General features: G+C 34.2%; 1 protein-coding gene and 1 long non-coding RNA gene across 2 annotated transcripts; one reads left to right on the plus strand and one right to left on the minus strand.

The window, feature by feature from the left end:
* Window positions 1-524: 524 nt before the first annotated feature.
* On the minus strand, window positions 525-5928 carry LOC144442227 (uncharacterized). The gene is made up of 3 exons (XR_013481619.1): window positions 5813-5928; window positions 1376-1538; window positions 525-659 (listed from the first exon to the last, which is right to left on the minus strand). It is a non-coding gene; the product is annotated as an uncharacterized LOC144442227 (long non-coding RNA).
* A 2024-nt stretch (window positions 5929-7952) lies between these two features.
* LOC144442424 (uncharacterized) lies at window positions 7953-19152 on the plus strand. Its single transcript, XM_078131770.1, has 3 exons — window positions 7953-8937; window positions 11158-11361; window positions 16957-19152. The coding sequence occupies exons 1-3, from the start codon at window positions 8722-8724 to the stop codon at window positions 17245-17247; spliced, it is 711 nt and encodes a 236-aa protein (XP_077987896.1). The 5' UTR covers window positions 7953-8721; the 3' UTR covers window positions 17248-19152.
* Window positions 19153-21470: the final 2318 nt, after the last annotated feature.

A 21470-nucleotide genomic window follows, 5' to 3' on the forward strand; every position in this document is an offset into this window, starting at 1 on the left:
AAAAAGGTAAAGTTATCGATAAATACGGTAGTCGATATATATATATGTATATGTATATATATATATATATATATATATATATATATATATATATTTGAGATGTCTACAGGATTACCCCATTTACAGACACTCAGAAAAGACAACAAAACAAATATGAAAACAAAGATAAAATTAACAAAGTACTGTAAATTTTAAAAATCAACTTTTTTGTAAGACATTTTTTCTAAAATAACTGAGTAGAATTAAAATGAGTCGGAGATTCCTGTTAAACTTTTAAAACGTTTATATAAAAAGACTTCATCCAGTAATTTCCTACGAGATTGAAGGCTTTGAATATTAACTTACTAACAAAAATTACTATAATCAAGGCTATCTCTTTTACCATGTAAGGATTTTCAAAAAGAAAGAAGACAGAGAAATTTATCCTGGACGCTTTCAATTTCAGTGATTACATATAATAAAGCACTTCATTTCCAAAATTATAAAAATGGTAAATTTTTTACAATAATGTATAGTTCGAAGAGGTGCTTTTCAATCCAGTACAGATTTCGTTGAATAACCGTCTACTGCCTCAAGTCAAAGCGCCGGCTTTTGTTGATCAAAGGTAAACCTAAAATCTCTTCTTGTTTATACCAATTTCAACAGGGTCCGTTCGAGTCCTGTAATGGAATAAACAAGAGTCAACGATAGGGGCGCGTCCTTAAACACAGTGAGTGACGGTAAGCAATATTTTCAATGGATTTTATTTTAGCTGAAAAACCATACCAGTGGATATGGTGAAAATACATTCCAAGAGAAAATTTAGCATTTCTTAGATTAGTATAAACTATCTCTGTTTATTAAAATTATTTATTTGTTTGAAATTTAATTAATAAACACAAATTGTTCGCCTGGCATTACTTACTGGTCTGGGAGAGGACATTGAGGGCGCCCTTCTGTCAAAACTACAAAAAACATGTACAAGATGCAAACTCAGTTTTTGTGTCCCTTCCTTTGTAGTCAAATGATTGCTGGGATAATTTCAGTGTTTTGTATATGTGCTTATGGTTAAGGGCACCCCAGTTTCTACACTTCTGTCTAGTGTTGTTCCTGTACATAAAACAATACTCTTAAAATCTCACCAACAAGATTGGCAAGTGAAGGTTTGAACTTGGCCGTTTGAAATAATAAAAAAAATCATAGGGTACATGGAGTTGTTGTCACAAGGAATGCTACAATCTTTATTTTCCCTCGATATTCGCCGGCCATATTGGATTCTAAAATGGCGTCACATGTTGTCATATATCCTTCTATCCCATTAAAAAAAATGTTGACCTTAATTTTTTTTCTTGATGTTAAGTGAAAAATAGTAAATAATTGAAAGAAATCTATTTACCATTGCTATTATACCATCCGTTGGTTGGCGTGAGTCTGAATTTTGTAGATTCTACTTCTCCTCTGTATTGTTATTTATATTTGATCCAACGTTGGGAGATTTGTTGGATTCTTTCGAGTTCTGTTTATTCTTGTTTTTCGATCTCCGTACTCCATTGTGAAGACTTTGAATAGGAAAAGAAAAAAAGAACATATCAATAAAATAATATTATAGTAATGTTGAAAAAAAAGTGTCTATGTCTTCATGATATAGTGGCCTAATTTTACCGAGTACAAATAGATAGAATGTATTTTTCGACACCTTAGTATTTATCTAAATATTAACAAGTTTATTTTTTGACTTTTCTATTTGAAATGTTATCATTAATGTAATATTACACCTGGTTGAAGGTACCATAGAATTGGAATACTATTTAAATTTACAAAAATAGAATATACCAGAATAAATTAACAAAGTACCCGGATGAAACTAATATCCTCATTATGAAACATGAAGAGAGTAAAATAACACAGGTAGTATTGTAATATCACACCATTTTCATTTTCATGAATATAGAGGTGATCAGGATTTGGTGATTAAACACTCACAATTGTCCTATAGGGTCATTCCAATTGAGTTACAATTGTCCTATAGGGTCATTCCAATTGAGTTACAATTGTCCTATAGGGTCATTCCAATTGAGTTACATTTGTTGTATACAAATGTAGACATATTTCATGATGTCTGTTTCAACATGGAAGCACTATGAAACGTACACTAGTTGTATCATTTTACTTTTATTGGAGTCAGACGCATCCATGTTTCGAACAAATGTCTTTTCAGTTGTAGCTGTCTAAATGGGATGATCTCACAATATAATCCAAATGTAGTCATAAAACAGCTGTAGGTGTTCAACAATTGACGGATATACCTAGATTTCTCATTTTTCTCAACCACTGTGTATCTTATATATACAAATTTATATGTCGAAGGTTGGACTGACCTACACGTCATGGATGGTGCTTTGCTCTCTGGTAGTACACCGAATATGTACAATTATAACATAAATGGGGCACAAGTTGAGCTTAATCTTTTTGGGGCGTTCTTCTGCAAATTTAGTATGCACTCGCAGTGTTGTACTTATGAAATTTACACTTAATTCATTTGGAATTGGTTGAACTCAAACCTGGTATTAAGATAGCTTATTAAACTATCCGGTGAAGTAATGTTGTATTTTGAAATGTAAAAGCCGAAAACCGTTGCTATGCAAACAACTATTCTAAAAATACCAGAAGACAATTGTATTGTGATAGAAAGCATGTATTAATATTAACATTATATTAGAATAGGCAAGGTTGTAAATATGTTCACTTGACTGAAAAACCTACAAACTCAGCTTGTGCCATCATAATACTTTAGATTAAATTTAAGGACCAGCAAAAGAGTCGAGTAATGCAGTTACCGTACGTATATGCGTCGGTCGACGTCGTGTTCGAATTCTACACTGACCGGATTATCATAAAAGGACGCGTGGGTTGAGTGAACCTTACCTCAACATTGCACACACACACACACACACACACACACACACACACACACACACACACACACACACACACACACACACACACACTTTACCTGGACAACGTACGCTTGTAAAATCAGAGAGGAACAAAATAAATAAAACTTTTCCCCAAAAAAAAATTTGTCCAATTTTTTTTCAAAGGATATAGACAAAACTGTAAATAAAGGTACCAGTGAGATAACAGGTTTCTTAGTAATATTACCCGTATTTACAACAACGCGACCGAAATGTATACATTTAGAATAGTACATCAATAATAGAGGTTACACCCACTTATCATTATTTCACGTTAGTATGGATAGTATTGAGAAATGTACTTTGCTGACATTGGTAGGTATAGTATAGAGACCCGTACTGTGTTGACATCGGTATGTAGTATAGAGAGTGACCCGTACTGTACATGTGTTGACATTGGTAGGTACATTGTAGTATCTTGGACTCTTGGAGTAATTAAATTGTATACTGTCAGTATAATTACTCCAAGGTATGATAAATCAGTCTTCAAGTGCTGTTTTTAAACGTATTCGTCGACCTCCAGTATTACTTATCTTTTCTAGCGACATATTTTGTTCAATATGGTTTTTTTTATTGAATACATTATAGACCGTGAATTTACCCTGCACATATTTTTTTCAGACTATTTTCGCTCGTATGTCTGTTGATCTCAGTGGAGATATATTATTAATATACTATATATTTCTTTCACTTTAGCGTTAGATTTACAGCTAAAATGATGTAGACTTGGTGTTTCATTCATGGGACATTACGTTTTTGAGACATTTTTCGACTTTAGACAGAAACACAACAAACACAGCAGGATCTTTTGCCCAATCACATAGCACACTGATAAAACATTGCTATTCTTTCACAGAGCAGTAAATACAAGCTTCTAATGAAAACATTATACATGGACTTGATGATTGTGTAAGGGCTGCAGTTGTTTATTTTCTACCTGATAATCAACATTGAATCTTAACTACTTCGATTCTACATCCCCACTGTGCACGGCACCTATGTATTTTTTCTTTTGCATTAGAAGTTGGCTGAGGGTGTCTAATTAAATGTCATGTTGTATGGGTGAAACACCAAGCCTACATCATTTTAGCTGTAATTATCTATTTCACCTATAATCTGTATTTATACTGAATAGTTCTTTAAGTATATAAACACTTGTCTCCCAAGAAGTCCAGTGAGGGCCATCCATCATGGGTTCAGTGTTAATGCAGGAGGAAACCGGAGTACTCGGGGAAAACCTGCGTTGTTTGGTAGAGTCAAACTGAACGACACCCTTCTTACTTACAGCGTGGTAAATTTAATCAAATCCTGAATGGGTTCGAACCCCGACGGCTTTGATAAGAGGCAAGTGGTTTAACAACTCGAGCTCGGCCAACGGATTTACCATGTCTCGCTCATGGCTTCGATGATTATAGAAACAAGAACGTCAGGTGTCTTTTCTCTTTGCCAGACACCGAAACGGAAGGTCGTTCTGCAAAATAAGACACTCCCCAGTTTGTGAACAGAATGAAGAGAGAGATAAACCTTTGTGATGATGACGAACATTTTGAGAGATTATCACGAAATACAAATGTAGACAGCTTGGTTGCACATCATAATAACGTTGTCACATGGTAGGTTTATGATCAAAAACATATTGACCTCGATCTTGATTTCCTTGGAACAAACAAGCTTTTATGAATGTCTTCACATTGCAGTCTCAGATTTTGACACATGCATTGATGATACTGATAGCAAGAATTTGAATTTGCTTGCATGGTTCCCCGTCGTGACGTGTGTGTGTGTGTGTGTACATACAGTGCCTGCTTGTCGACAGGCGTGTGGCAATGTTTTACATTTATAATGAGTGGTGGAGTGGTTTGTGGGAAGTCTGTTTCATATCTATCTAAATTCAAGGTTCTTGGGGAACCTACAACTGCAGACACAAGACCCAGGAGGAACTGAACCTGTTACAAACAGGGAAAGTAAACAAATGAATTGGATTAATAACACAGCATGTTGGAACAGCAGAGGCTTGTATTACACACCATGGTTTGATAAAAAAAAACCTTATGGCATCTTTACATGTACTTGAAATGCCAGGGGTACTGGATACTTGTTTGTGAACATGAACATGAACATGAACTTTTAATACATGGGACTCTAGATTGAATTGTCAGTGAACTTTGAGACTCTTTTAGTATATTTTCCACGAGTAGTTTTTATCGCTTTTGTAGTGTTTCAGCGCCTATGAACTTTTAGGATATATGGCGCTTTACAAGTGCTATTATTATTATTAGTATTATTATGAACTATTATGTGATGTGGCCGTGAATCTGTTCTTATCAAATGATGGAATGTAAAACAAGTCTGTGTACTTCCAACATGCTCTGCCAAATGTTATTAATCCAATTCAGTTGTTAGTTTACTTTCCTTGTCTGTAAGAGCTTCCATTTGTCCACGGTCTGACGTCTGAAGTTGTAGAATGTGTATGATACGAAGTCATTCGGCAACCCTTTGATATTTCTATGTGTAACATTAAAAAGTGTTGATAACATGCAAACGGCAAAATACTGAGAGGAATACTGTTTTGAAACTTTCAACCCTAAAACACATAATTTGTTAACTAATAAATGTTTGCACGAAGAAAGAGTACATATTCCGCATACAGACTGAAGTTAAACGCTTGAAAGTTGACGAGAATATTTGGACGATATAGTGGTATATCTTACTGGGGGTACATTAATGAAACCGAATAATGCCACTCTGTTACCTACAATGCTCGTAGGGGTGAGTATAACTGAACAACGGTGTTTTGACGACGTTTTGTTATATCTAACAGACAATATATCAGTTAAAAGAGTAAATACCATTCTTACCTAAAATGTAAGAAGAAGAAGTACACACACATGCTGCAAACAGAAGTAATGTATGCAACTCGATGACGGTATACGGTTACACTGCTAATTGCTTACATCTACAGGCAATACCGTCATCAATGAATTTGTTTGTCGACTGGTATGGTCGACGTTCGAGGACATGTGACCATAAGGTTTTCAATATGGTAACCATATGGTGATTACCATATATGGCGACCCTTTTAGTTATTATTGTTTCTCACGACATGCCCACCCTGAGCTATATTTCTCCAATTCAACAAAATAATGAAAAAACGACACTTTTCTATGGCCGGATCAGAAAATTAAAATTGCCATCAGTGATGTTAGATAGTGACACCACATGGGTACATCCGCATGAAAAGTATCATTTATCGCTGAAATCTGGCACATTTGATAAAACAAACAATTCGTATGTTTTTTTCTGACTTTAATTGTCATTTCGAAGGGATCTAGACTGTACCAAGTAGAATTATAAACTGAACAATTCCACACAAATTTAATGTGTTTTTCTTTCTGTATAAATAACCAACTAGTAATGAAAAACAAAAAATAAATTCGGTCCCCTGGTGTTACATCATGTTAACATTATGTTACATTATGTAACATTTATGCAAATCTTTCCAAATATAATTTTATATTCAACGAATCTGCATATTACAATGCTTAGCGTGTAAGAGTTACATAATACAGCATTGACCTTAACGTTTTCCAGCTGTTAGTTTTTTTAAATCTTATTTATTAATTGATTTGATCTAATTGGGACATTCATCTGAAATGACTGTGGAACAAATCGCTTGTGTCATATGATTTGATTGATTTACTTATTAAAATAATGACCTCAAATTCATTTAATTTTTTTTCATTCAATCATAAAAGACACGTTTGAATTCCAGACTAACAATAACAAAAACATCACACAAAAAGCAGGATCCTTTGCATAATCACATTGGAAAAAAATGATAAGCATTACTGTTAACAGGGCAGTGGAAACAGGCTATTGAGGAAATAGTTACCAATGGACTTGATGATTGTAATTACTTCAATACTTTCCTAACATGATTACATGTACATTTCCGCTTCTACAGCCTGTACATGTAGATACAAACTGTGTATGGCACTTCTGTAATTGTTAACTTTGGGTTTCAAGTTGTCTTGGTGAGTGTCAAAAGTATCATGGCCCTGATCAGTGAAACGCCATGCCAACCTCGTTTCTACTGTACCTAAAGCTAATCTAGTATTACTGAGAAACACTCCGTAAATCGCATTAAAATACACCTTCTGGCATCGACAACTTTTCACAGCTGAAAACTGCATTTCATTAGCTCTCACTTTTAAAAAGAAATTAATTTATAAGATTTCAAAGTGTTTCCACATTGTAAAGGAAATGACCTGAAACCTTAGGCATCATGCATCGTTGATCGTGTGTGTATTGATGCTGTGAATATTTTGCTAAGGGGAAATTGTTACTTTTCATTTCAGTAGTATATGTTTGTCCTCAATATAACATAGGAACTTGATATTGCCTGTCCTAAATGCACTGTAAATATATGTACTGGTACTATTTGTACAGTTTATGGTGATTAATAAGACTTGTTCTCGGACATGTCCCAAATTGAAACGGGGAGCTCGGTCCCAGATTGGATTTTGACGAAACTGGGAGTCCCAGTCTGCGGTCCCAGTTTTATTTTGTTTGAACTATCTAATACTGACGTATAGTTTATAAACATGCTTTTAGTAGCAAAATTATCATTAAATTTAATGGCACATAATATTACTTTTGCTAACAGTGACAACGGAGTAAATTCTGTTATCATCTAAGTAACGCTGCAGTCACGGAACTAAAATCATATACAATATGTTGAAATGTTGCTTGGCAATTTCCTCAGATTCAGCGGATTCCCCCTCCCCCCAATAACTATTTGTACTTTACATGTCAGATTTTGACAATGACGTTGAACCTCGTTTATATGTCGACGTTATTGTTATAGCAGCTTTATGCTTATTCAATCAAAATAATTATATCTAGTGGTCATTGAACCGCCGGATCGAACATCGACATTTTGATTGGTTAAAAGTATTGGGCATGCGCACTTTGATATAAACTCAAAATGGCGTCTTGGCATGTCGCCGATATCTCGAATCGGTTATCGTAACATATATTTTCGGTGGTGGTGAAGATGATGGTGTGAAATGATTGGCGAAGGTTTGATTTCCTCATTTGGCTGAGATCTAGGATGTAGACAGCTACCATTTGCACGTTATAGGTGGATATCAGCGGCATAACACGTCTTGTCGATGTTGTGTTTTCGTCTGCAGTTGTGATCAACATATTACTGTCACAGCTAGTATACTATGAGTCACGTGTTTATGTTTTCTTGGCACGCACTATGATGTTCAATGATTAATGCGTTGATGTAATGTATCGTCGTCTAGTCTGATTTTTTTATCGTCACTTAGTATACATTTTTCTACAAACAGGTCGATCGTTGTTTACTGTTCGACGGTGCGTAACGCCCATAAGCCAGTGAGTGTGTGTGCGAGTTCACTGTTTATGAAAAGGTTTATTGAGCGTTGGTGCAGATTGTCTTTTCAATTGTGAATACCAACATTGTTATTGTATTGTGTGTCTGCATCGTTACAGCGGACACGGCTTGGAATTTCCGAGGAGATTTGTTTAATACTGACCTTTCTCGTGTTATAGTTCAGTCGAGTCTTAACGTGACCAATTAGTACTAATGTATTACTAGTAATCTAACATATCAACTTGGACTCAACTGAAGCCCAACGTTATAACTTGATTGTAGCTTATTTCCTACACAGTTTCCCTATGATTATCTCAACCTCAGACAACTAACACGTTGTTTGAGTCTTAACAATAACAGAGATCCATGGAGTCTGACAAATCTCACAAACATGACCATGGTGGACATGATTGCAGTCATGGTCCCTTTGGATACTCGTCCGTGACTCAGACTTTGGATGAGATGGAGTTCGAGAGAGGAGTGTGGTCAGCTGCAATGAATGGAGAGGAAGATAAAGTAAAGAAATATTTAGAAGATGGTGGTGATCCTAATGCAAGGGATTCATCTGGCTATACTGGACTAGTAAGTTGTCCTCAATCTGTTTCCTGGAAACCATCTGTTAACATAGCTGATCTGTTACTATGCTAGTACTTGTTTGTAGACAGGTACTAGCATGGTAACAGATCCAGCTACATACAGCAACATAGACAGTGGAAGTTGTTGTAACCCCCCCCCCCCCCTCCCTGGGGGCCCCCAATAGGGACTTTGGATCCATATTGAATAAGCTGAATGTTTGTATTTTGGTTTTGTGTGTCCATATAATTGGTGCAGACTTGATACTGTATTTATCCTTCTTTATACAGATAAGTGATAAATGGGGGGGGGGGGGGGGGGGGGGGGCATTTCTTGTAATGTAGTGTTTCTGTTTAGAACATATTTTTAATCTTCAATTGTCTGCTTTGTTTGGTTGAACCCCAACAGGTAACAATAGTTGACATGCCATTGTAAAGTGCTTTATCCTGTAATAGCATTAGTATGTTGAACATTGGTAACAATTAAAATGAAACAACTGAAAGTAACATTTCACTTTAAAGTGGGTTTATAAGCTTTATTATACTCAAGTGAAAGTGCTTACATCAAACCTTGATTCACCTATTCAAGTATATTCGATGTATTTACCTTCCATGACATTGTCTTCTTTCATTGTTAAACAGCTCAGTAGGGATTTTGTTGACATTTTATATAGTGAATTTCACAATATTGTTCACCTTCTCTATTTGATACAACGACGCAGAAACCCCCCCTCCCCCCCAAAAAAAAAAATAAATAAAAAAAATGCATATACCACACTTCAATAGCAAGGTGGCATTTTTTGCTACATTTAGTCTAAATGAAATAAACCATTTTAATGTATTGCAACTCCATGCAGACATTTGAGTGCCAATGTTTTTCTTAGTAACAAACAAACAATGAAGATGTCCTTTGTTGTGTATATTTGATATCTGTATAGTGGCACGTTAATTCATTTCACGTAGACAAAATGTAGCAAGGAACTATTCATTCAAGCTTGCAGTCTTAAAGTGTAGCATGTGTAGTTTCGTATCGGTTTCTGCATGGTTTTATCAAACAGAGAAGCTGTATGGTTTTTTGAAATTTGTCGTATGTGTAATAAATTACGTCATTGGATCATAACACCAATTGTGAGGTCACTCAAATGCAAGCGATGGTTAAGTTTATTATATTATGCAGCAAATGGTATGACCCAAAAATGTGTAATCCTTATACATGTAACAATAAGCTTCTGTAGGTGTAGAAATAAAGCTTGAAGTATTACCCTAGACTGGTGGAGGGTCTATGGTATTACTAAATACTGTTACAATGTGAAAAATCTGTTAAACCTGTGAAATATTTAAATGGAGTTTAAATGACAATTGACTATCATTGTAACAGTAATGCTGAGAAAAAATTGGATAGCAGCCAATGATGGTTTTAATTACTCTGTCTATTATTCACAACTACTTCTGTTATTACCTGTGAATTGAATAGACAAACCTGACGACTTAAATGGCTATTCAGTTTTAGTGTATTACTGATGATAGTGAGATCACTCCAAGAAGCTTTACAGAAACAAACTAGAACTATTGTATTGACGTTGATCTATCAATCAATATTGACATGATGCCACTCAAGTAGAAATAGTTCAGTTTAAGTTAAGACCCTTAAAGTATTTGCTGCCACTTTTAATGTTTTTGTTTTTGTTATTAAATGTTTTGTTAAGTACTACTACAACTTGCTCGTACTAAAGATTACTTGCAGGGTTATACTATTAAAAAAAGTTGTCCAAAACGAGAATGATTTAATCTAGATATGCAATACATATACCTAAGGCTTTGCTATAATGAGACAGGAGTAAATTAAAAAACTGTAATGCAATACAGTGTACATGTTGAAACATTCATTAATGTTAATTTGATATCAGAATGGGGTAAGGAATTCTATTAAAATTACTTTTCCTCCCAACAATGATTTGGGGAAGAAATTATCGTAAAATTGATGGGAGGACTCAGGTAGATATAATTACCTACTTAATATTTAATATTATTAATAACAAAACTGTGGTTAGTTTGAATAGTACTGTGACAGTAGACATTGCTATTGTACAAATACATTATTTTTCCTTCATAGATTTTTGTGTTTGTTTTGTTACTGTTTCTTGAATTGTACTACCCTTCATTACTTGTTCTCTCCTGCCTTTTTGGTTATTTAACATGATTTTCTGGACTGTTTTTTGTTTGTTTCCAGCATTACGCAAGTAGGAATGGTCATTTAGCAACCTGTAGGTTACTTGTCAACAAAGGAGCTGATCCCAATGCTCAGACGAAGTCAGGAGTGACTCCACTACACAGAGCTGCTTACTGCCAATATTCAGATATTGTCAAGTTGTTGCTAAGCAACCAAGCTGATCCAACACTTACCGATGATGATGGCAAGAGCCCACTACATAAGGTGAGGCTTAGATTTGCTGAAGTTGGTGACTTTCCTTTATTTTGTTTCCAGTGAACAAATTCAGTGTATGGTTTCTGTTATTTGTCTCTATGAGATATAAAGCTTCACCATTATTACTAGGGTATGTGTACACCCCCCCCTCCCCATCATTAGTCACAGAACTTACAATTTCACCTTACAATGTTGTCATGTCATATGCTAATTAAATGCAAATCTTTACATTAGAGTTCAAACATTATACAACATAGCAAGGCCCTGTTTTCAAACTAAAACCTGTCACAAGTTCTTTTGTTAATTTGACATTACAATTGTAATCACAACAGATGGATAACCTTGCCAGCAATTTGTGATGAATTTTATGTATAAATTGCAGTGAGTTGTACAGGTTTTGTGAAAATGGTATTACAGCCATGTCACATGTTGATTTATTTGTGAAACTCAATTTACAAATAGCTGGTCTTCTGAAATTCAAAATGTTGATGTGAAATAGTATTGAAGGGAAACCCTTAAAAATGCACAAATGATATAAAATATATTTATCACAAATTCAAATTTCAAGGCATTACTTTTATTAAAATATTTATTACAAATTCAAATTCCAAGGCATTACTTTTGAAATATTTATCAAAAATTCAAATTTCAAGGCTTTACTTTTAAAATATTTATCAAAAATTCAAATTTCAAGGCATTACTTTTAGTGTATGTAGATATGTAAATAGGATGTGCTCTCTCAGAGGAGATGATTTTAACTCTACCTCTGCATGAGTTGCATAATTTCATGTCTCATTTGTAAAACTATCATCTTTGAAATATCATATATGATACTTTGATTAAAGATTTCTGAAATGAAATATTATCATCTAAAAAATTGCAGGTTGTTCCAAAACATGTCAAACTAATTGTTGCAGCGTATGGTTTGTTAAGAAGTGTGTATTCTGGAGGCAGAAGTGATAAATGGTCAATTTTAGTAGGAAACAATGTATCAAGTTAAAAACTGGAAATCCATGCTGTGCTGGAAAATGATATGACAGAACCCCATGACACGTGAGTGCAAGTGTGGCGTACTCAGGATATTTGCATGAGTGCTTACAGTGTTCTCAGCACCTGTAATTTCATGAGCATAGTGAGTGAAAGAGCAACAGAAAACACTGCAAGCATGACTGCAAACACCGTTGAGTACCCAACACTGGACTGACATGGCATGGGGTTCTGTTATTATTACATATGTTATCTGAATGGTTAATTTCCATGAAAAATCATACAGCGCAATCACATGATTTTGTGTATAGCAAACAATCGCATCCTCATTTGCATGCAGGTATGCAATACTGTTTTCAGTGAAAAAAGCACTAGTATGCGTGCGCACCAGTGCAAGTAATCTTTGGTACATATGTAATAATATGTATTACTGCACAATATGAACACTTGTGGTGAGGACTCAGTATATAGTTAAGAGTATGGATAGCATCCCAATCCACAGCTGCAAAAGCTTAAGTTATAGTGAGGCTATACAAAAACTTGTAGTGAGGTTGATTTTTAGTATATGGTGAGGGACTTAAAACAAGGGATGTGAATTTTGTTGCAATTTCCATCTGGTTATATTGCCAAAACATGTTCAACACCAAGAGTAAGGCAGTATATGTCAGGAGCCGTGTAAAATTAAGTTTCCTTCCAGCAGTATCATGGAATTTCAAAATATGGTTTCATACCTAGGAAATATTTAAAAGGAAACTAAATTCGAATTGAAAGAAGTAGTGTGAATGTACAAGAGAAAAAAAAAGTCACCCATGACTTAACATTGCATATTTGTGGATAAGGCCAAATACACCTAGCAACAAAACATATTGTGATAAATATATTTTATGTGTTTGTCAAGTTAACAGAAGTGTTGACATTTTTGTTGTGGACAATTAATACTAGGCAAATCTGATAGAATTCCTTAGTCATCTGAAATAGTGATTACAGCATTGTATGCACGAAATCTCTTCAATTCAAAAATTTTATTTACTGCATATGAAAACAGAGCAAATTGTCTTCAGGCTAGTAATCAACATGTAAACTGAACATTTTAAACAGTAACTCAAGTTATTTATGATTAGCAAAACTGAAAAAGTAAAATTAGAATATTTTAATGCAAACTTGTCTAAAATACAGTAATTCGGATGTATGCACAGTGGAAAATGCAAATAGCTGGAATTGAATTCCCCTGTGTAATGTTTAGGATATAGTGGTCACAGGTCAGAGCTTTTCAAAGCATTGCTCATTAATGTGTTTGAAACCAACTAAAAACAAACAAAGTTCAAGCATGTAGGAACGTGATTTATACTGTTTCACATTTTGTGCTGATATCAAATAAAGGCTATTCCATTTCGTTGTTTTTTGGTGGAGATAAATATACATGCATATGTACACATGCAAATGTATACACTAGGTATAATGATTATTTGTGTGAAAAAGATATACAATAGTGATCATAGGTCACAGCTTTCCAACCATTGTTGTATAATGCTATGTAGTGGTTGATACTGAGACCATTCTTATTATTCAAGTCAGTCATACAGTTTTCATTACAATTCTAGGTTTTTTGTTCAGGGTGCCAGGTAAAATCTGACCGAGTTCCCTAGTTACTTTGTGTAGGTTCTCAACAAAAATTATGCTAACTAGAGATTGGAATTTATACAAGTCTTAACAGATACCAAAATATTAAAACTGAAACCCCATGGTGTGGATCACAGGGGCATGTAATATTTCATTGATTGTTGTTTTCTTATTGCTTAGAATGTCGTTTTCTTAGGAAAATATCGTTCGAATCTTGCTGCTACAAATGTATCAATCTCTATACTACGAAGAAATATTAAAGGGTGGTCATCTTGTTTCGTTAACCTTTCAAATTTGAACAAAACATGCAAATTTGCAACAAAAACATACCTGCATGAAGAATATGTGCCAAGTAAAGTTATACACTATCACTGGGGGCAAAAAATGCTTTTGTAACAAGAAAAATTGACCTTTTACAATGAGTGAGCGCTGTATAAACTCCTCTGTATGTCAAAGGCAAGTCAAACGATGTAGCCGTCTAATGTTCATTACTGATTGGCCAAGAAAGAGGCGTTGACTAATGACATCAGATGACCGCTACATTTCAAATTCAGAAGCACGTCCCTATCACTAAACCCGGAACCATGGATCGCGAAAAGTTCACGACAGGTTCCTGGTGAGTACACTTGTACGATTTCCAATACAACTGCATTTTTACCGTGTCAAACTGTGAATCTGTGTATACTGAAATTGATTTCATTTTTGGTGGCCCATAAAGTAGTGATGCTTCCGGGGGATTTGAAGGGCTTTCTTTATATAGGCGTAGTTTCGAACAGCTAATCGGCAACAAGCTGATTATTCAAAATAGCTAGACGTACAGAGGAGTTTATACAGGGTCGTGAATCGATGTCCCCCTTGTCTCTTCCCCTTACATGTAGGAATATATATTAATCAAAAGATTTTTATATTTAGTCTGTAGATCTGGAAAACAACAATCTATGAAATATTACACGCCCCTGTGGTGTGGATAAGCTTTCTCACATACTGTGCAATGTCAATGGAATAAAACTACCATTGGAATTATGGCAATACAGCTAACACATCAGAAAGAGTTGGAAAACTCGTATATTCATGCATGTAAAGTAACTGAACTTTTCGCTGTGCTGTTGGTCAAGACACTATTTTTATCGAAAAAATAAATATTTACATATACAGCTTGTTGTATATTAATATTGATATGTGCCATTAAACGGGTACAAAATTACTATATATATATATATCGCTGACACAGCGGTTGTAACTCAGTAGTTTTTCTCTGTGATCCCTGGTATCACTCAGTGGCAAATTTTATGTATATGCAAAATTCAGACTTTCAAATATTCCATTAGTTTGCCTTATAACTATGCTAGAATAGATCTTACAATGATGATTAAACTTGTATTAGTAAGTAAAGTTGAAAGTGGTCATATAGAGGAGAATTGGGTATTTTTTTGGGATTTTTGATTGGTAAAACAACTTTTACTATGTTTTTCTACTTGAAAAATCAATGTGAAATAACATATTGTTTGTAATTGAATAAATTGCAAAAAATTTGTGTAAAATGTTTGTAATTGTATGTACAATAATAAACTTTGTACACTTTTTGCATCTGCAATTTATTGAGTTACAAACAAGGACTTGGTATATGTTATTTCACATTGTTTTTTCAAGTAGAAAAACATAGTGAAGTTGTTTTAATTCCCAAAATAAATACCCAGTGCTCATCCATATTATATGGCCACTTTAATTCTTCACATGATGGAAAAATGTTCACATCTGTTCCTTTGATATCTTGAAAATAATATTTTAGTGAAAATAAAGGTGAAGGTGAAAATGGCATCAAAACTGAAAAGTGAGTTGATGGAATAGTTTGGGTATTTCCAAGCTTGATATTACTGTTGGCCATATTTGGTTTGATGATGTACAACGTAAGAAAAAGTAAGAATAAGTTGCCATAGTAGGATGATCACAAAGAAAAAATTTAGCATTTCAGTTTCTGACCATTTATGTAGCACACAAGAAAAGAATGTGTATGTATGACACTCATAATTATGTATTACCAAGGTAATTATTGAAAACTAAGTATTAATGTCCATGTTTGACTACCGTATGTATTACTGGGTTTAATTATTGAAAACTCAATGTTCAGGTATGACTCTCATATGTATTACTGGGGTAATTATTGAAAACTAAGTACTAATGCCCATGTATAACTTTCATATGTGATACCAGGGTAAATATTGAAAACTAAGTATTTATGTGATATGTATTATCATTTCAACTGTTACCAAAATACATGAAATTAATAGGAAAGAAAAATGCTGGTTGGCGATTATTCACAATTACTTTGCCCTGAATGTTTTGCTATTGTTATTGATCCTCTAACAGAAAGTGGTAAAACATGAGTAGATTTGCATATCTTGTACAATATTTTTCTTCCCCCGCCCGCCTCCATACCATGCTATTTTGAAATTATCTCCCCATGCCTCCATACCATGCTACTTTGAAATTATCTCCCCCATGCCTCCATACCATACTACTACTATTACTACTTTGAAGTTATCTTCCCATGCCTCAATACCATGCTTCTTTGAAATTATCTCCCCCATGCCTCCATACCATGCTATTTTGAAATTATCTCTCCCATGCCTCCATACCATGCTATTTTGAAATTATCTCCCATGCCTCCATACCATGCTATTTTAAAATTATCTCCCCATGCATACATGTATGCATGTACCTACCTACATACACACACAAACACACAGACATATACATGTACATACATACATACATACATACATACATACATACATACATACATACATACAGACAGACAGACAGACAGACAGACAGACAGACAGACAGACATTGTAATGTATGTTGTTAGCCTCATGTGTGACTGCTACCTGTAATAATAACTTAACCTGCATGAAAAGTGTCGCAAATAGTTCCAAGGTTATCAAGTCCAAATAAAGTGTGATAATTATCACAATATTATTATTTATCACTATCCAGGCTGCAGAAAAGGGTAACTATGAAATCTGTCAGATGTTGATATCTGTCAGTCCAGCTGTTGGTGAAGCTATTAAAGATATTCAAGACTACAAAGAGAAACTTGCAGTAGATTACACACCAGAGGGCGCTGTCAAACTGCAAGACTTACTACAACCAAGTGCTAGAGATGACAATATTGAAGTACCCAGCTCTGGAGATGAAAGACCATACTTTTCAGAAGATATTGATGAGGATCTCTTGTTCAGAGACATTGATGATGATGATGATGATGATGATGATGATAATTCGTGAATTGAAAGCATGTGTATTGTTAGTACTGCTTAGTCGCATAATTATGTAATTGTAGCGAGGGATTTTAAAGTGTATTTGTTGCTATGTCCAGTAGGTAAAATTAAATGCTGGTGACATGTTTGTGTGTAGTGCTTGAGGCTTGTGCAAATAGTTTCATGTCCTTGAATATATTCATTGGGTCAGTAATGTAAAAACACATTCAAAATGATTATCGATGGAGTCGTGATAGGTACTAACTGTTTTTTGAAATGATTATGACATCATGGTTGTAACATGACCAAGCAATACCACATGAATCAAATGAACAGTTTGGTAGAATTAGTAAATCAGTACAGGGAAAACATTTGTAGAAGGTAATCTTATCAATATGTCACTGTATTCATCCCAACATAGGCAATTTGAAACTATCAGAACTGATCTACAATGATGTCATATTGACTTGTGTTCGTCTATACCCTAGCTAGAGTACCGGTAGTAAGTCAGTATGTAGCATATCTATGATATTAAGGCTCATGTCGGATAAGGATTAAAATGTAGATCAAATAAACAGTTAGCTAGCAGAGCTATAGAAAAGATTGGTCCTCAACAAATGATTCCAATCGTTATTTTGTCATTGATGTGACAGAATTAATGTGAAAGCATGGAATTCAGATATGGGCCTTTAAATAACTCACTACACACATAACTGCAATGTTTTCCTTTGTATTATGGCAATGACCAACAGTTGTGGCTGATTTAATGTTCAATGCTGTATTCATAAGTGCAGTTCACATATTGAGTATTCGCATGAAGATATATTATACGATAGAGATGTATGTACGTACGTAAGTGTGTGTGTCCACACGTATGTGCATGCATGTGTGTGTATACATGTTCAAATTATGTTGTGTTGGTAAGCAATATGTACATGTAGAATATTATAAACTAGTTTTCCTGGAGCTGCTTGTATGTTCTATTATTGTAGCTGTATGTATTATTACAAGTTCAGTATTTTCACGCTGCAAAGTCTTTTCCTGTAGCTTTACATCAACCCTGGTGTATTAGCTTTATGGTGCATGTTATGACATAAAGAGTTTGAACTGTGGCAACTGTTATCATGTAATTGAATATCGAGTCCTAGCAGAAGTCTGGCTATTAAATATGTATATTTGAATTTTGCAGCTGATAGAATGTAAGTATCTAAATAAATTCTGTGAATTCAGTTTTAGTTAATTAAGTACTGACTATATAAGGCCGACAATATGTAGATGCATGGACAATATATTATACCAAGCACAAGCCAAATTGTAGACATTCAAACAGAAGCTGTTGTATTCATTCCCTGGTTGTTCTATGTCACTACAGTGTTATCCTACTAGTGGGCTACCAATTCCTGAAAGTGGTAGCCCAAGGATGGTGACCAGTAGTTCCATATTCCTGAACTGAAAACAGAGTTCCTCTTTTGGAAATATGTGTGTTACTAAAAATACTTTTATGTCCGTAAATCTTCCATCCTTAAATCATTGCATAATCAGTGGTAGCCTGAGAAGGCTGCTAGCTGAAAATGATGGTAGCCCATGACAAGAATTGGAAGTCTCAGGACACAGGACTACTGTTAATTTTTAAGCCCAGGGTATAATTACGCCATTACCCAATATGCTGTTTAACATTTTTTTTTCAAGTACAGTACAAAGACATAGTAAAGTTGTTGTATGAATAAAATATTCAAAATAAATTCAAATTTGCCATCCATATGGCCACTCTAAGATTCTAACAGTGAGTCACGAATATTTTCCATGGCTAAACAAAGGCAAATACTGGGAAATAATATCTGATTATTCAGAAATTTTTAAGTTTTCATTTATTAGGTCGCTTTGATATTTGACATATGACATATTAAGCATGAAAAGATATATTTGCCCTCATACAAGAAACCTGCTTTGTATCACAAATCTCCAATTTACTGCACATGTCCAAATGATTGTGTACTTAATAATACAAATTTGTACTATTCTTGCATTTCATAAATAATTAACGTCTTTGTAAATTTGATTTGTGAGATTATGATAATTACATTTCACTAGGTGTTGGAAACTTTTAATGATTTAATTGATTTGAGGTTACATAGTTATCTACTGAGAATATTTTCTGACAAACAGCTGCAATCATTTAGTTGTGTTGTGTGCTTATTTTCATGAAAAATAAGTTCATTACTAATTTATTATCTTTATTTACATTGAATTATAGTTAATTTACTTAATACATTTTTTTGTGATTTAGCTATTACAAAAAAAGCCAAACATTTATATAGTCAATCTCATAATTGCTTGGTACAGAAATATGAATTGTATGCTTCCTGTAGAGTTGAGGAAATTACTGTAAACCTGGAAAATTTCACTAAAGACTTACTTTTGCTTATTTTGCTAGAACACAAAAAAACAAAAATAAGTAGTGACTAACATGCCTTCTTGTACTTGGATACAATGTACCAGTCTGGTAATTAGTGAAAATTAGTCTTTGAGAACTAGATGAAGACTATAAAATCGCAAAATTTTCTAGTAGCAAATATATCTAGGTTTACAGAATATTTGGCTGTATGTTTGTACCAGGCTAATAATTGTAGTGTTGGAATCACAAAATTCATTTTTAGAAAGTTGCTTTAAATTTGTATAGCACTAGCATGTTTTGCATTTCATACAAGATATCTATTGAAATAACTCACAACACAATTTATGGCAAATACTATCACATATTTTCATGTTGTCTTTATGGTTATCACTAGCTTCTTCATAAATTAATCACTCTGCCATATTTTTTGAAAAATTCTGAGTGCTTAAAATCATTTTTTAAAGAGTAAGTAGTCTATGAATAATCAAATAAAAACATTCAGATTAAATGTTAAAATTTTGCTGAGAGAAAGGAAACAATTATGTATTTAGCAAGTAACTCTTCTTATAACAGATAACTGGGGAATGTAAGTTTTTCAATGAAGTGTGCCCTCTATTGATGAAAAGTGTAATTCATTAGTATGTTGTCAGTTTAGTTTGTTTTCAATATAGCTAGGGTGGCTACCTGGCTGGCAAACATTTGGTATCAAGTTAGGAAGTTAGGAATAGTTCCTGATTGGGAATAGATGTTAGATTCTTTTGCAAATCTATTAAATGTAGTGTGACTTGTGCTGCCAGGCATCACATTGTAAGTTTTAGTTTGTTTAGCTAGGGTGGCTGGCAAACATTTGCTATTAAGTTAGAAAGTTAGGGATAGTTCTTGATTGGGAATAGGGTTAGATTCTTTTCCAAATTTATTAAATGAAGTGTGGCTGTTGTGCTGACCTTCAGGCACATACAACAAAGGTTATTCCACTTTGCCAATGTAAGACAAAGCAATTTGCAAAGACAGTTTGGATGCGATTTGCAGACATATTTTAGTACATTTTTTATTAAATATTTTGTAAGCTGAAGTATATTTTGAGCAAAGATGTCTTTAGGTTTATTGTTTTAATATATATAAAAGCCATATCAATACCACAATGATCCTACAGAGTTGCTTTTGGACATTGGACTGTGATAAGCCTTTTCTAAGTGCTGTTGAATGGTCTTGATGTAAAAAGAGATGAATGGGGTACAGACCATCATTCTTAGTCATCACAATTGTAAAATGCGTTGGATGTTGACAGAGTTTGATCACAAGACCGGTCATATATGATATGATCAAACAGAAACATTGAAATATGTTTCCCTATTACAGCCACATGGGCTCTAAGTGTTTTGAATGTCTTTATGGAAGTGGTAATGTATTTTGAATGATTGTCTGTCTTATGGAATTCAAAGTGATAATGTGCAACATACTTACTTGGCTCTACACAATGTATGCCTTGTCAATAGGGAACTTGTAAACCCGCCATGTTGAATGTTGCATCATGGGAAATGTGATAATAAATACTAATCAAATAGAATTGTAAACAATAATGTTACATTGTGTTAACCACAAATGATCAATTCACAGTCGCCCTGACTATTGTGGGAGGTTTATTTTATTGGTAACTCCTGATTGGGTATTATGATAACCATAGATAATCCCATAGTCCTTTGCATCTGAGCATGCTCAGTTTGGATTGCAAGTTCTCTATTGAAGCATCATGGTTAGTGTACATTCATATGTAATACATTGAGCATATGTTAGAAACACAAACACAAACTTGAAATTTGTTGCCTGTAGTTTTTGACGGCATATTTCAGCCGTTG

Source organism: Glandiceps talaboti, chromosome 11 (assembly GCF_964340395.1).
Source record: "Glandiceps talaboti chromosome 11, keGlaTala1.1, whole genome shotgun sequence".
NCBI classification, from domain to species: Eukaryota; Metazoa; Hemichordata; class Enteropneusta; family Spengelidae; genus Glandiceps; species Glandiceps talaboti.

Bases quoted from the DNA above. Each gene is read 5' to 3' on its own strand.
- LOC144442424 (XM_078131770.1), top strand. From the start codon at position 8,722: ATGGAGTCTGACAAATCTCACAAACATGACCATGGTGGACATGATTGC. The intron at 8,938-11,157 runs GTAAGTTGTCCT...GTTTGTTTCCAG, and splicing joins CATCTGGCTATACTGGACTA to CATTACGCAAGTAGGAATGG. The intron at 11,362-16,956 runs GTGAGGCTTAGA...ATCACTATCCAG, and splicing joins GCAAGAGCCCACTACATAAG to GCTGCAGAAAAGGGTAACTA.